At 41.9% G+C, this 15,404-nt stretch overlaps 1 protein-coding gene across 1 annotated transcript; it reads right to left on the reverse strand.

The window, feature by feature from the left end:
• Window positions 1-9,116: 9,116 nt before the first annotated feature.
• Window positions 9,117-11,714, reverse strand: pou4f3 (POU class 4 homeobox 3). The gene is made up of 2 exons (XM_044041440.1): window positions 11,391-11,714; window positions 9,117-11,040 (listed from the first exon to the last, which is right to left on the reverse strand). The coding sequence occupies exons 1-2, from the start codon at window positions 11,505-11,507 to the stop codon at window positions 10,096-10,098; spliced, it is 1,062 nt and encodes a 353-aa protein (XP_043897375.1). The 5' UTR covers window positions 11,508-11,714; the 3' UTR covers window positions 9,117-10,095.
• Window positions 11,715-15,404: the final 3,690 nt, after the last annotated feature.

Consider the following 15,404-nt stretch of genomic DNA (forward strand, 5'->3'; position numbering starts at 1 on the left):
GGAGGTGGGGCGGAAGCTTTTGAGGAACCTGGAGATGTTTAACAGGGAAACATCTGTAAGTATTTACTCCGATTTGTCAAATCATAAGTCGCTCGTCTATTATGGAGGTTTTTAAATACTACAAATAAGTTCATTGACTGTGGCTGGGACTCTGAGCCGAACTGGTTTCTTGTCTTTTCAGGTAAACTGTGCAGAGGTTCCAAAGGATCCAACACCAACACCAAAGAAAGAACTCACAATGCCTAACCTGATAAAAGACCTCATAACTTGTAGCCAGATGAGAATGTATAACCCGACCCAAGAGCCAAATGTTGCACAGGGAAGCACTGTTTGAAAATGTTCTCTTTTTTTTCATTTTCAGGAAGTCAGTATTTATGTGAAATGATTTATTCGTAAATTAATTTGCAACACACTGTAATAGGTCACTCTTTAACAGATATTTACTTTTAACTTATTGTATTTAACATTATGTTACATTTTTATTTAACTTTCAAGTGTATTTGAATAATGAAAAAATTAATGAAGAATAAATCTTTTTGCTCGTGAACGTAACTGTGTCTGTGATGATGATGATGATGAGTTTACCTAAATGTGCCTCAGGCCCGGGTGTTGCTGAGTATTTTGATGAGGACTGTTGCGTTCAAGGGCCACTTCATTTCTGTAAAAATGGCTTTAAAGTTCATTAGGGTGTCACAATGTACCTTTTGAAACACAAGAGATTTATTTACACAGATTTAAAAACAAACCCGCAGAGTTTCCAGCTCTTATTGCAGATTCCATCGTGCACTGAGCTGTGGTCAGTAACCACATTAATTTTTCAAACTTGTCCTCTGTCATTTATCCTTCTGCACATTTACTGTGCGGCAGTTGCTTAATTGTCACCAGAGAGGACAGATTTCAAAATAAAACCCCTTTGAAACAACCACAGTCTAATTTAACAGGGCAACACCTGTATGAGACAGAACATTACAGGGCACACAGGGGTGAGACGAATGGGAGGTTGGAGAGCCTCCTAGTGGGTTAATCCAGCATGAAATAAAACTTTATGCTGTGAAATACCTTTGTTTTATTGCATTGGAATAAAGTGGTCAAACGTTGCACTTCAATTTATTTACACCTCTGATTCTAATTACAAATTTAACAATTAAAAATAAAATGTTAAGTAGATTTCTGGTACCTAAAACACTGAACAGATGAAACCAGATTTGCAAATGTAACAGATCTTCAAATTGTGATGCCTTAATTCAGGTGATCATTACTTATAACCCTTACCCCAAACTGGCCCGGTTTGTGTGTGTGCAGAGACAATGACGTCTACAGAAGAGGATTAGGGCCACATGTGAAAAAAAACAAAGAAATAAAACGGCATGAACTATTTCTTACTTCTGTAATCTCAGATTTCTGACTTTGTCTTTATTCTCAGAATTCTGACTATAATCTCAGAGTTCTGACTTTTTTCCTCAGACTTCTGACTTTTTTCCTCAGACTTCTGACTTTAATCTTAGAATTCTGACTTTAATCTTAGAATGAGGAGTTTTTCTTTATCTCAGATTTCTGGCTTTAATCTCAGAATTCAGACTTTTTCTTTAATCTCAGAAGTTGTGCTGTTTTATTCATTTATTTATTTATTGTAACCTGTGGCCCTAATACTCTTCTGTACGTGTCACTTAAATAATGATGCAGAAACATTTAGTGAGTTCAAATGATTGCTCAAATATTCATGATAGTGTGAATCATTCAGCTCACAGCCAGTTTCCATGGAGTGCACTCAGACAATCGGGGGTGACCTGGAAGTACGTCTGTGTCGAGGCTTTCCGCTTTGGCTGCGGTGAGCCCGGTTCCCCCCCGACTGACTGAGGAGATCTCTTAGAGGAACATGTTTCACCACTCTTTTCCCCCCTGCCTTGGACGATGTACCCGTCACTCGGTGACTTGATGCAATGTGAGAGCTCGGGGGAGGCTTGCACTAGGTGGTGGCTGGGCTCACTGTGTGGCCTTCAGCTGTGTGTATGTGCGTTACTGAACCGTGGCTCCCTCATTACTAAATAAAGAGAATCACTCTCCTTTTCAACGGTGCTTTTTATAGAGCAGTTGGAAATATTCCCAATATTTGCATCACCTTCCCTCTTGAAGGAGCAGCCGGAGCCTTTAATTAAGTCGAGGATGTAAAAACACACAAGTATCAGCTTAGATTAGAGCTACTCACGCAGGACAATAGCACATACCTGTGCTATGTATATTATTATTATTATTATATAGTTTACATGAGTTTACTGTCCCATTTGGCTTTGAAGCAGGTTGACAGAAAGCTAATTTTATCATGAGTGCAAAGGTATCTTTTAAAAGGTTTAACCCTTTAACATTTTTGCTTATTTAAAGCAAGGGCCAGAAAATGATCCTGTGTGTAAGTGCTTTTGTCCATTTGTCCAGTTGTATTGAGAAAAGTTTAACAGATATTTAAAATAACATATGTTTAACTTTTTCTCTCAATGTCCAAAAACAGGCCCCGAAAAATGGAAACTACATGCTGGCGTTTTTCCAACGCTCTCCTCCCTGGTGACGAAGATGCTGATTCGCCGGCTTCCTGCAACAGCACCAGTGAAATTACGTTGGCTCTGACGGGCAACTTCTCAGCTTTCAGAAACTGTAACGCTCGGTGTTAAAGGGTTAAACTTGCACATTTCAAAATTCAGATCCATAATAGCTGTTGGAATATAGAGCTATCAAGTCATCATGTACACTAATACGACGGCAGCTTTAATGTCTCACTGCTGAAATATAGTTCCACATCACCCCCGCCCAAAAAAAGGATTTCCATATTTAGTTATTTAGTTTTAAATAACTTCAAAGTGATGTGCTGTGTGTAAAATATGCACAACAGTGACCTTCAGTGTTTAAAACCATTACTGCAATCGAGAGCGGAAACAATAACTCAATTAATTGATTAATCAGTTACTAAACTGATAGGTTTGAAGCTTTTTTTTTTATGATTAAAACAAGATTTCGGACGGTTCCAGCTCCTGAAATGTGAATAATTTCTGGTTTCTTTGCTCCGTGCGACAAAGAAATCATTAAAAACTGAATCATTTCGGTTTGTGGACAAAAACAAGACATTCGAGAACATCATCGTTTCCAGGTTTGACCAACGCTGATCAACGTTTTCTGACATTTTATGGACCAAACGATTACTCGGTTAATCGCGAGATTAATCGACAGATGACTGGATTATGAAAATAATCTGTTTTGCCTGCACCATGGTTGAATTGTATGTAACGTGTTTTCTGACCAAATCATGGTCCAATTTCAACTTACATTCACTGAGCATCTCATATTTATCCACTGGGAATTTTCCCCGCCTTATTCTTTTTGGTCTCACATCACGTGTTTTCCACGATTAGCTTAGGCTAAGCTGTCTTTTCCCTTTTTTTAAGAACATCTGTAAGGGAGGGGTTTGCCCCCTTTAACTCTGATTGGTTGCTTTGGTTGCCGAATCAGCAGTTTTTGGAACATTTAGGTACTACCCAACTACGTGCCTGTCCTTGGGTGATTGCCAAATGGGTGATTTCCAAAATCTTGTGACACACGAACATGGCCAAGTGAGCCTGTCCTGGCCTTCAAGCGTACCTTATCAGACAGTTCACATTTATAAAACAGATAATATTTGTGAGAATGTTATTATTATTATTATTATTATTACCCTGATTGTCATTATGTTTGAACTGATTTTCTCCAACAGTGCTCGGTGCTCAGTGGAGGAGGAGAGGACACTGTGACGACAGCTGCGACACCGACTACATCGTGTCTGAATCCCCCGGAAGACGACGTTATCTTCATCAACCACACAAATAAACAGGTCAGCAAATTAACCTAACCCAGTGACATGTGTTGTGTTTTGTTTACAGTGTGCCACAGCAAAGACGAGGAAAATACTGAAATAATCCAGCAAAAAGTAATCGGACGGGATTATAAACGCATGTCACCTACATGAAGAGCAAACAGCCCAATAGACAAAACCGTGATCTTCAGAAAAAGTGTCTCAAAAGGTTTGTGAACACGCAGCTTGTTTCTCCTTCTGCGCGTGTTTTTGTCCCCTGTCAGCCACCGTACCAATCCTCCTCCTCATTTTTACTTTTTATTTTTAGTGATGGCTACCAGGGACGTAAAGAGGATTTCAACAAATTAGCTTAAAAGAGTGACAAATTCTCAGTTATGGATGAAGGAATCTCTATTATTAAACTATTATTTGGGGTTGTAAAGAATAACCTTGTGTCGAAAATGTTTATACAAATGTACAAAAGCAGTTTAAAGTGAGCTGCCGTTCAACCACATCTCACTCTGGCTTCTTTCTGTTTTTGTACGTATGTGTTGTGACGGGATCCGGCAGATGTCGCGCTCTGTGATGACATCACAACAGGCTTTGACCAGCATCACGTAAACATGAGTGTCTTAAGATGTGTAAAAGGTCACGCTGGTCCTGGAACCTCACTGGTTGATCATCTTTTTCTGTTTTTCTGTTTTCCCCCCTCTTCACTCACTCACTCACTCACTCACGCAGCAGCAGCGGCGGCTTCTCCTGCTGCCTCCTCATTGTGTTCCTGGTTGATTAGCCTCGGGGCTGTCTTCAGGGCCTGGGGCCGGTGGGAGAAGGAGAGGGGAGGGCGGGTGGCTGCATCTGCTCGGGGACGTGCTTCAGGGGCCCCACTGTGGCCTGGCTTAGTTTTCATGTCTGTCTTCAAAGGCACAACCTCGTGGAAGCAGAGAGAGGGAGAGAGGGGCAGACAGTTCAGCCACAGTGATGCTGTCATTGTTGAGCTGCTTTTCACTGCCATGTTTACATGATTTACACCTCAAAAGGTCTTTAGTTTGTCCACAGTGAGCTACTGTAAAACACATGCCAGTCCAACATGGCAGCATCTGTAGAGATGTGAATATAAATCCATCATTCCAGGCTGATGGAAATAACAAATGTCTGTTTATTATCTTTAAAAATATGTTAATAATCATAAAACAGTGAAGAGTTGGACATGACTTTGAATTGTCCATTTACTTCAAATATTAGTATTAATATCCTCTCTCCTCCACTCCTCTCCTTATCTCCTTTCTCCTCTCTCATCATCTATCCTCTCCTTCTCTCCTCTCTCAGGAGGGCGGGGTTTTAAGAGGAGTTCATTCTAAATGTTTAAGTTTTTGTTTTTCGTTTGATTTCATCTTGTGTTGAGTGGCATTTTTGTTTTGGTGACCCTGAATAAAGGGACTTTGAAAACCAAACCACTCCTCCTCTCGGCTGCAGCTCCTCTGTGCCGCTGCTGTCACAGGTGTTTAGTGTCAGCGTGTTTGGGGTCGACAGAGACTCACTCACCTTGACAAGATCAACGTGGAAATGAAAAGGACTAAATCCAGACTGTCAGGATGACAGACGTGTCAAGCATCAGGGATTTATCCTGTCTTTTGTTGGACTTTCTTCTTCCCGTGCCGTATTCCCTTTAGTTTAACAATATTCCAGCTTTTTTTTTTTTCAGTTGTCATTTTCCTTCACATTTTTCTCATCCTCCTCTCATGCATCCCTGTAACAACCTCTCCTCCTTCCCATCCCTCCCTCCCTCTTGTCTCACTACACTGCATGGACATTTTCTTGGAGAGGATTATTATGTTTAGCAGTCTAATCTGAGTATGTGTGCAGACCTGCACTTGACCAGCTAAGTGCTTTGTGGAAAGAAAAAGAAAAAGAAAAAAAAAAATCACGCCACAGTGAGTTATTTCTGGCTGGGCTAATCTTATTTCTCTGGGCACTTTGATAATGGAGAGGACTTGAATAATGAATAGGGTGTATAATACTTCTTCCTCAGGCCCCGCTGAATGAATTAAGCGAGCCAAGGTTCTGTTTGTGTCTCCCAACGTAATGCGCTGTCCCCACTCCTCTCCTACTTTATTATTTTAGACTTTTCAACGGCGTTGTGGTGGATAAAGAAAGCTGCAAATCTGTTCAACCTGTTTACACTGAGATCCAGACGGAAATCCGCGTTTGCCGTGGTGTATGTGTGTCTGTGTGAATACTCGGTAACACCATCACCGCCGACGTTAAAGTCCAGTAAATAGGTCGAGCACAGTCAGCTTCAGACTTTTCACAGGACGGATAATTTGCTCTCTCATCATCCTCCTCTTCCTCACACGTATGTCACACACTGGTGTAGTGAAATTAGATGAAGATGGAGCAAGAGATTAGGCGACAAATTATTGTCATTTTTTGATTTATTATAATGTTGTTTTGTTACACAGTAGAAGAAGTGTTTCTGATTTTTCCTCCCAAGTACCACCAGAGGAAACTAGAGTACCACTGGTGGTGCACACACCCCAGTTTGAGAACCACAGTTCTAATGTATGTTCGTGAGCAGACAAGACTTTTCTTTCTTTTCTTTTCTCTCTCTCTCTCTGTAGAGTTGCAGCTTACAATAGTAATCTATTTGATTGATTGCATGAAATAGAAATTAAAATGTTATAAATAGTGAACCACAGCCAGCACAATGCTTGAAGTGTAAAGGGATGCAAATATCTATCGTCTTTTTATTTATTAATTACCTTTATTATTATTATTATCTTGGCAAATATTACAGCAACTATAGCAAATTGTCTTAACAATATAAAAGTTACACTTTCAGTGCCAGGAAAAGCCACTTGAGACACTTACGAAATTATAAATGATATAAGTTCATCCATTATCACAATAGTTTCTGTCACTTGAATAATTCACTTATTTCCCCTGTTTGCCACTTTGCCTGTCAGTCCCATTTTCCTCTTGCATTAGGTCTACAGAGGACGATACTACGATAATAACTCAATAAACGGCCTTAATCTGTGATTTAAAAATGATCAAATCTCTTTATTCAAACGTGGCTACTTAAACCACACACATTATTTACCTTTTCTTTCTTTCTTTCGCTCATACAGAACCATGGGAACCGTGTGGGTCCGGGAAGTCGAGTGCAGAGAACGACAGGAGAAAGACACCTGAATCACCCCTGTCCTCAGGTTTCCAGGGAGTAACACAATCCATGTGTGTCTGTGTGTGTGTGTGTGTGTGTGTGTGCGTGTGCACAGGTATGTGATGCATATGTGCAGGACTCCTGATGATAACAGAAGGTGACTCATAGAGAGCTGTCTTCTTTCGCTCTGGTCACATCTTCATTTGTTTGCTGCTGGCATCGGATGAATTATTGAGTTTGGGAAGGGTGTCTTTGTATTTGAGGGTGGAGTGGACCGTGTGTGTGTGTGTGTGTGTGTGTGTGTGTGTGTGTGTGTGTGTGTGTGTGTGTGTGTGTGTGTGTGTGTGTGTGTGTGTGTGTGTGTGTGTGTGTGTTTAGACCTTTCTTTCTCATTCTGTCAAAAAATATCACACACACACTTGACCCCTGACCTATATCTCAACTGTCTGTTTTTGTCTTTGTCTATCACCCTCACCTCTTAATTCTCATTATCAATAACTAACAGGTGTGTTTTTAAGATATAAATCAACATTTTTCTGATGTGTGTGTGTGAGTGACCCAGCACATGCATCTTCATTATTGCAGGGGACAAAAAAAAACAAAAAAAAAAACAGCAGTATAACCTATACCTTTGAGCTGCTGCTCAATTATTAAAGTGGCCTCAGTCGCCACATGCTGCTGCTAAAGCTCACAAGCTTTTCAGCTCAACTTACCTTCACAGCCACGACGTTATGATATCAGTCCGGGGCATTACTGAGATCAATTATTCACGTGGTGAAGCTCCTTCTTTTAACCTCACGTTTACGTCAAACAACAAAAAAAAACACCACCTCATTCATTCACCCAAGGAAATAAATAACCCTCATCACTTTCAGTTTATATACATTTTATCTCATCATATCATTACCGTTAATTATAGATACGTGTAATTAAGCACTGCTCAGCATCAAAGAGAATATTAATAAGTGCCTTAAACGTATTGATCCCCTGCGAGGCTGCAACAACCCGCCGACACGCAGTCCCAGTGGGGAAAGAACCCCCGACGCAAGCGCTTTTTTTAAATGATAATTTTCGATTTAAAAGTCTATTTTTATTTTGAATGTAGCATCTGAGGTGTTTTGGGTTTGAAGTAATATTTAAAAATATTTAATATTTTAAAATAGCATTTAAGACAAATTTGAGACGCCTTAATTTAATTAGTATTATTATTTTTGTTGAGCTTATGTTTCGTTCAGTCAGACAGAAAAATAACGTGAACATGTCAACGTAAAAAAAACTTATTTTTCTGTCCGACTGAACGAAAAAACTATGAACCTTTTTAGACTGACTATACTATAATTATCATCATCAGTATTGATGTTGCTTAAAAGCTTGTATTTTGATACTTTTAATATACTAACTTTTTAACGAGATACCAGTCGATTTAAAGTAGAGAATTATACATTTGGTCACATAATAATAAAAATAACAATAAGACGAATACAGTAATTAATGGAAAAATTCTGGCCTATATATTTTAAAACAAAAGCCATGAATGGAAAACAAATACTTACTGCAAGAAAAAGGCCGAAATCAAAGTTAAAAACTGGAAATACACTAACATAACTCATATTCTCATATGCCCTCCGCCTTGATACCTGTTGTTGTGTCTCCTCCGCTCTCTCGTCCCCAGAGTCTCTCCAGAGTCAGACTCTCTCTGCTCCTCCACTTTTGCCTGGTTTTTATACCAATATATACTATTAATATTGCATCGTCATGACTTAATCATTTCAAAAGCGCACGCATGCACGACACTACCCCCGCGACACGAGGGGGGCATCCATAATTAAAACGGCACTAATTAGACACAGGAAGGGGCCATTAGATGCGGTGCAGGACATACACACACACACACACACACAGAATGTGTGAAAACCGCTGTGAACGCGGAGGCCCCTTATTTTCCCGCGGCGCTTATATCACACACGACAATAATATATTGTTTAATCCCACGTGAGATTTCGGGATTCATAAATAAAACAGTGTAAACAAACGCTCTAATCCAACATCCCATTAAAACATCCCAAAAATACAAATTCCATAAATCACAAATAACAAAAAAAAAAAGTCCGCTTCGGAGGGATTTTTAAAAAATAACCGATTATTTATTTAGTTAGTTAGTTCATACTTCACACACTTTTTTTTGCAAGTGAAAACAAGAGTGCAGGGGAGCAACCATAAATAAATAAACACTTAAATTAGATGATACTGTAAATAACATGGGCTATATAAATCCATATAGCTTACATAAATAAAAACCTATTCACATTAAAATGTTAAAATGTAGCAGCAGCAGCAGCCAAAAGCCACACTGGTGTGTATCAGTGTCATTTTAATTCATTATTTTAAATAAAGATAAAGAAAATGAGTGTGTAAGAATAGCTTCTTCTTTTTTTGCTGTGCATGAAACACAATCACATGATTTAGTAAAAGAGTAGATTCGTTTGCAAAAAATTGTGGTGTTGGTAAAAGTGTGAGATATTGTTGTTTAATCCCTTTTTTTTTTAAATAAAACAACAACAAACAGGTGAAAATACACTTGGGTGCTTCTGCATAATGTGAGGTGAAAGGTCAACGCTGACCACGACCAACAATAATACAAATTCCAATTCTATCTTTTTCCACAAAGCCACAACTCCGCTGTCATTCTTTAAGAAGTATATCCCAACAATAATAAACTCAATTTATGACTTTCTTTTAAATAAAAATAACAAAACGTGAAATATCCCTGAATGTGACGAACTGCCAGGGTGAATTTACTGAAAATCCGTTCTGAGTGTGTGCAAGATACGAGCTCAACAACACCAACACCTGCTCACAGTTTTTTTTATATATATTTAACATCGTCATTGATAATAAAGTCCCCATATCAAAATCACAAAAATCCATCAAAGTGCAACGAGTGAGTGACACGAAAATGAAAAGCTTCAAAGACCAAAGTCTTTTAATCCCAGACGAGAGAGAGAGACGCTGCTTAGAGCTGTTGACAGATCCCTGTGAGTTATAGGCTACTTAGGTTATTATTAATCACTCGATCAAAAATGTAGTAGGCTATTTTATTCATGATGTGAGAAACTCAGTGCACCGCAGAGTATTTCATCCGTTTCTGTTTCTGCCGCTGGTTGCAGAACCACACTCGAACCACGTTCTTTTTCAGGTCCAGCTTTTCTGCGATGGCCGCAATTTTCTCCGAGGACGGCCGCGGCTGGATGGCAAAGTACGCCTCCAGAGAGCGCTTCTCCGGCGCCGCGATGGACGTGCGCTTCCTTTTCCTCTCGTTGCCGCTGAAAAGGTCCGGCTTGTTGCTTTTCTCCCGGTACGCAGCCTCCGCCTCCTCCAGCCAGGCCTGGAGAACCGGCTTCAGCGCGATCATGTTGTTGTGGGACAACGTGAGGGACTCGAACCTGCAGATGGTGCTCTGGCTCAGTGACCCCACTCCGGGGATCTTGAGGTTGGCCAGCGCAGACCCGACGTCCGCCTGGGTCACTCCGAGCTTGATCCTCCTCTGCTTGAACCGCTCGGCGAAGGCTTCCAGCTCCCTGGGATCCGACTCCACGTCGTTGATGCACGCCATGCCGCCGTGCACTGACAGGGAGTGAGGGTGGGCCATGTTGGCCATCGCCTGATGCAGCTGCCCCATGGTCTGCAGGTGGTGGTGGGGGTGCTGGTGGTGGTGGTGCGCCGTTGCAGTCATCCCTGGAGGTTCCGGAGCACCCATCCCGGTCACGGCCAGGCTGGTGGAGAGGTGCTCCAGGAGGTCCCCGGCCTCCAGGGTCTGTCCCAGGTGATGGTGGTGGTGGTGGTGATGGGACGCGATGGTGGAGGGGATGTGGGAGATGGGCACCGTGGTGGAGGAAGAAGAGGAGGCTGAGGTGCAGGGGACACTGCTCATGGTATGGTAAGTCACGTCTGGTTTGAACGGGTGACTCTTGCCGTGAGAGACAATGCTGTCAGCAGCCGCCAGAGCTTCTGCCCGTGCCAGCAGGCTCTCATCAAAGCCTCCGAATATATTGCCCTGCAGCTGCAAGCAAGAGTGCGCATACTGGAGTCAGTGGGGAATTCTGTCAGGCAACTCTCAGCATCTAAAAAACATTTTCCAAAGGCATGCAGCGCCGAGGAGAGCAGAGAACCCTCCTCAAAGCGCAGGTCATAAAAATTAATATGAAAGCAAGAGCATCGGTGGAATAGACGTGGGGGAGGAGGGGGGAGATGGGAGGGGGTGAGAGTAAGGGGGAGAGATAGGGGATAGAACAAAGTCCTGTCAAATCAACTTAACAGACATTTTCCAGTGTGATATCCCCTCCCCACCACCACCACCTCCTCCTCTCACCCACTCCACTCCACCACCAGTCTACCGCGACCTGAACGTACCTGCGGGGCGGGCAGACAGACTCTGCGCATGCCCTCCGAGCCTGAATGCAGGCCGGTGTACTTGGGCTCGTGCAGAGCAGGGTGCATGGAGAAATGCTGCTTGCCGTTCATGGTCATCCTCCTCCTCCCTGAAAGCACCTCGCAAGCAGTGTGGCCCCTGACATGTAAGCCGGGGGGGCGGACAGCTTCAGAGCTCCTCTGCTCTCCTTCACCGGACTGAGCTGTTCACATTGGCGGCGCCTCCCGGCATCGCCCCCAACCTCCCCACACCTCCTCCCCCCCCTTCTTTTTCAGCCTCCCTCCTCCTTCCCTCCCACTTACTCCTCTTACAAGTTGCAAAATCTTGGCCTGTGTGCGCAAGCGTCGAATCAATCCTAACCTGATACGGAATCACTATAACCTGATAAAATATCGATCATTGTTGAGACATTAATTATGGCTATACAGTATGTCACGTATATTTTTAAATAATCCTCATCCTTGTGTGTGTGGTTTTGTACAAATTCAACATCATCTATATCAGTATAATAATTACATTTTAGTCACCATCGCCACTTCTGTTAATAAGATTATTATTAGTATTGACGTGTGTCATTAACGTGTGTTCAGCCATTCAGTATTAAAGGAAACAAGGATTTGTACTCTTTCAGCACCATGGACCGCGCAGGAGCGACCCGCGTCACCTGTTGAGCGCAACTCTTTCAGAACCATGGACAGTGCAAGAGCGACTTACGCCCCCGTGGTCCGCACATTCACATTCAGCACCATGGACAGCACTCTCTCCGTAAAACTATTGTTGTCTTGTTTGAACTCTTTCAGAACCATGGAGAGCGCAGGAGCGACCTGCACTAACCTGTGATGCGTTGTGTTGGTGAAACACACAGAAACTGCACTAAACATAACAACAGGTTCTGACACAGGAGCCTTTGCCCGGCCTTTCCCCCCCAAAAAAACGCGCACCGTTCCCGGTGCCGCAGCGTTACAGGCTTGTCATGTGACTGCCTGGTTTAAACCCACGTCCAGAAAGAGGAGCCAGGGCGGGCAGAGGTGAAATGATGACACTACAAGTCCATCTGATAGTGCCGGCCGCTTCTCTGGTTCCCCCAGACTCTGAATAATTCAGCAGCGCGGTGGCAGGCATCCATTACCACGTTGGCATGTGCTTATTCATTACACAGATTAAAAGAGCCAATGACTTTTCTCACCGTGTAAACCTGTTGCAGGCCGAATCTGGAATTAATTCGAACAGTAACACAACTCTTTTGCATATCACCTTTAAAACACGATTTTCAAACGCGTGATATCCTCAGTAATAAACTGGATGTTTTGATTGATTAAGAGACCTATGTGCTGCTGTGTGTAGTCCAAATGTAAAATCTAAATAAATACATTAATCCAACCTTTAAAAAAATCACATTAGTGTCTAAAACGAAAAAAAGTTACTCATGAATAAAGCATGAAGTTGCTTTTCTCACTTTTGGCAGCTTTCTCCACCACTGGCACCATTCATAATTGAATGGTCATTGTTTACACCTCTGTCATCTCTGTGCTTTTTATACCACGAAGATCACTTCTGACATGTTTCGTGTAGAATGCTGTCACATTTGCAGCTCCACTCCAACAACTGTCACAGGATTCACAGCACATGGTGATTATAGTCAGGGTACTAAAGTATAATCCATATTTCTGAACAAAATACGGAAAAACGGATTTTGTTTTCAGCATCAAAAAACGAAAAAACGGGAAACAACAAACAAACAAATAACGGCCCAAATTTGGTTTTTGCGAATTCCTTTTTTCGTTTTTTGTTTCTCATTTATTAATATGACGGCGGATAGACCGGAAGCAGAAGTGGCATGTAACTACCTCAAAATAAAAGTAGCGTGCTAATTTATTTTCATGCATAATAAAGTAAAAAAATATATATATATATATATCTTATCTTTTATCTTATTATCATGTATTATTATAGGCTACCGTTCTCCTTCTACAGCTATGTATGGTTCACATTTATTTTAGTCAAGTGAAACTATAACAGCTGGTTGTTTTGGGAGAACGTGATACATAATTATTATTAGTTTAGCTGAGTGTGTGAATGCACATTGTGGAAAACCTTTAGCCGAATTACATTCCCTGCTTAAATAAAGAGCATCTATAACGTACACAATAATAGTGCTAATAATCATTGAAAATGAGAACTTGTGAAGTTATGACTTCAGTGCTGATGTTTAGCCACAGGGTGGCGCAGTTATCACATGAAGAGTAGACCTGAGCTGCGATCGCGAGCTGCTTATTTCAGCCAAGAGGAGCAGGTTGTTTTAATGGAGAGCTGTGAGGAATAGAAAAAAGGTGATCACAGCCAAATATGACAAGAGATGAACTAATAACGCCCATCTTCAAAAATGGAGATAAATTAGACCCTAACAACTACAGAGGGATATGTGTCAGCAGCAACCTGGGGAAGTGTCAAACTGGATTCATACGCAACTATAGAACCATAAATCAAAAATATTTTCCACCTAATGCTAACGTGACGTCACGTGTGTGTTTTCAACGCATCTGTTTTCAAAAAACTGACTTAGTATAAATATATAATTATATAGTATGACACCAAAAACTGCCTTCATACTGTCAAAACGTGTCCTAGTACAGAATGTCGTAAAAAAAATGTATATTATTTAGTAAACTATCCAATTATAAACTGTCAAAAATGTCCCTATACCATTAAAACTGTTAAGAATGAGTATCTAGTCTGGCCAGTAGGGGGTAGGTTAAGTAAAAAAAAACTGTTGAGGAGCAGTGGTTTAGTAGAATTTCAAAATAAAAGTGTCCCTGTTGATATGGACCAATATAGTTGACAATAAAAATGTTTTCATGTATTTTCCTCACATTACACATTACACTTCACACTGGTGGCCAAAACTAAAAAAAGACAAGATCCTAAAGCTTACTGACTTGACCGTCAAAAGCCCTAAGAGAACCTGAAGAACTTTATGAGCAGTTGGCTGAGTGGACAGGAATGCTTCTGTGAAGTCATGAGATCATAGGTTCGGTTCTTGTGGGGAGCAACAGCTTTTAAAGCTCTACATCCAAACTCAAGCCTGGGTGTCTGTTTTTAAATGAGAAAGTTAAGTACACCAAGTAAGTTATCGTCAGAATGAGTAGCTCACGCCATCAGAAAGAGTCTTGCATCTCCGAGGTTGTGAGTTCAAATGCAGTCAACTGAACTTCAGACCAACATAAGAATTTAAAAATACCGGCAACGTTTCCTTCTGCAGGTCAGTGAGAGTAGCTTGTGCTGTTAGAGTAAGACTTGTATGTCTAAGGTTATGAGTTCGAGTCTTATGGTCAACTCATTGAGTGCGATGTTCAAAGTAAACAGTGAAAAGCTCTAAGAGAACCTGAAGATGAGAAGATGCAGGTAGCTCAGTGGCCAAGAATGCTGCAGTGAAGTCCAGCACTCATAGGTTCGGTTCCTGTGAGGACCAGGATTTTTAACGGTCAACTTCCAAACTGAAGATTGAAAGGAGACCGAAAGCCCTAAATAGAGCAGGAATTGGTGGTGCAGTGGTTTTGTTCACAACCATGGGAATGTATGAGTTACAAGGTGACCGGTTCAATACCCCAGCCTTGCAGGTTCCATTCCTCAACCTTGCAGGGGTGGGGCAGGGCAGGTTGTGCAAGAAGTGAGGTTGGGCCAGGGCAGGGCAGGACAGGGCAGGACAGGACAGGACAGGAGAGAAGAAAAGAGTAGAGGAGGGGCACGGCAGGCCATGTGGTGAGGTGAGGTGACAGGAGAGGAGCAGGGAGTGAGAGGAGGAGGGGCATGGAAAGGTCAAAGGTCAAATACTTTATATTACACTGTGCAGCAAAAGGTAACCGCATTAAGACACTTAGGTGGTGGTGGCCGGCCACCACCACCAACTGTCTTAATGATTCAAGACAGCCTGGGTGGGGGCCTTGCCCACTCTTCTGCTTGCTGGACTCTGCAGGCGTCCACCACCCTTCCAACTG

Source organism: Solea senegalensis, linkage group LG13 (assembly GCF_019176455.1).
Source record: "Solea senegalensis isolate Sse05_10M linkage group LG13, IFAPA_SoseM_1, whole genome shotgun sequence".
Lineage (NCBI taxonomy): Eukaryota > Metazoa > Chordata > Actinopteri > Pleuronectiformes > Soleidae > Solea > Solea senegalensis.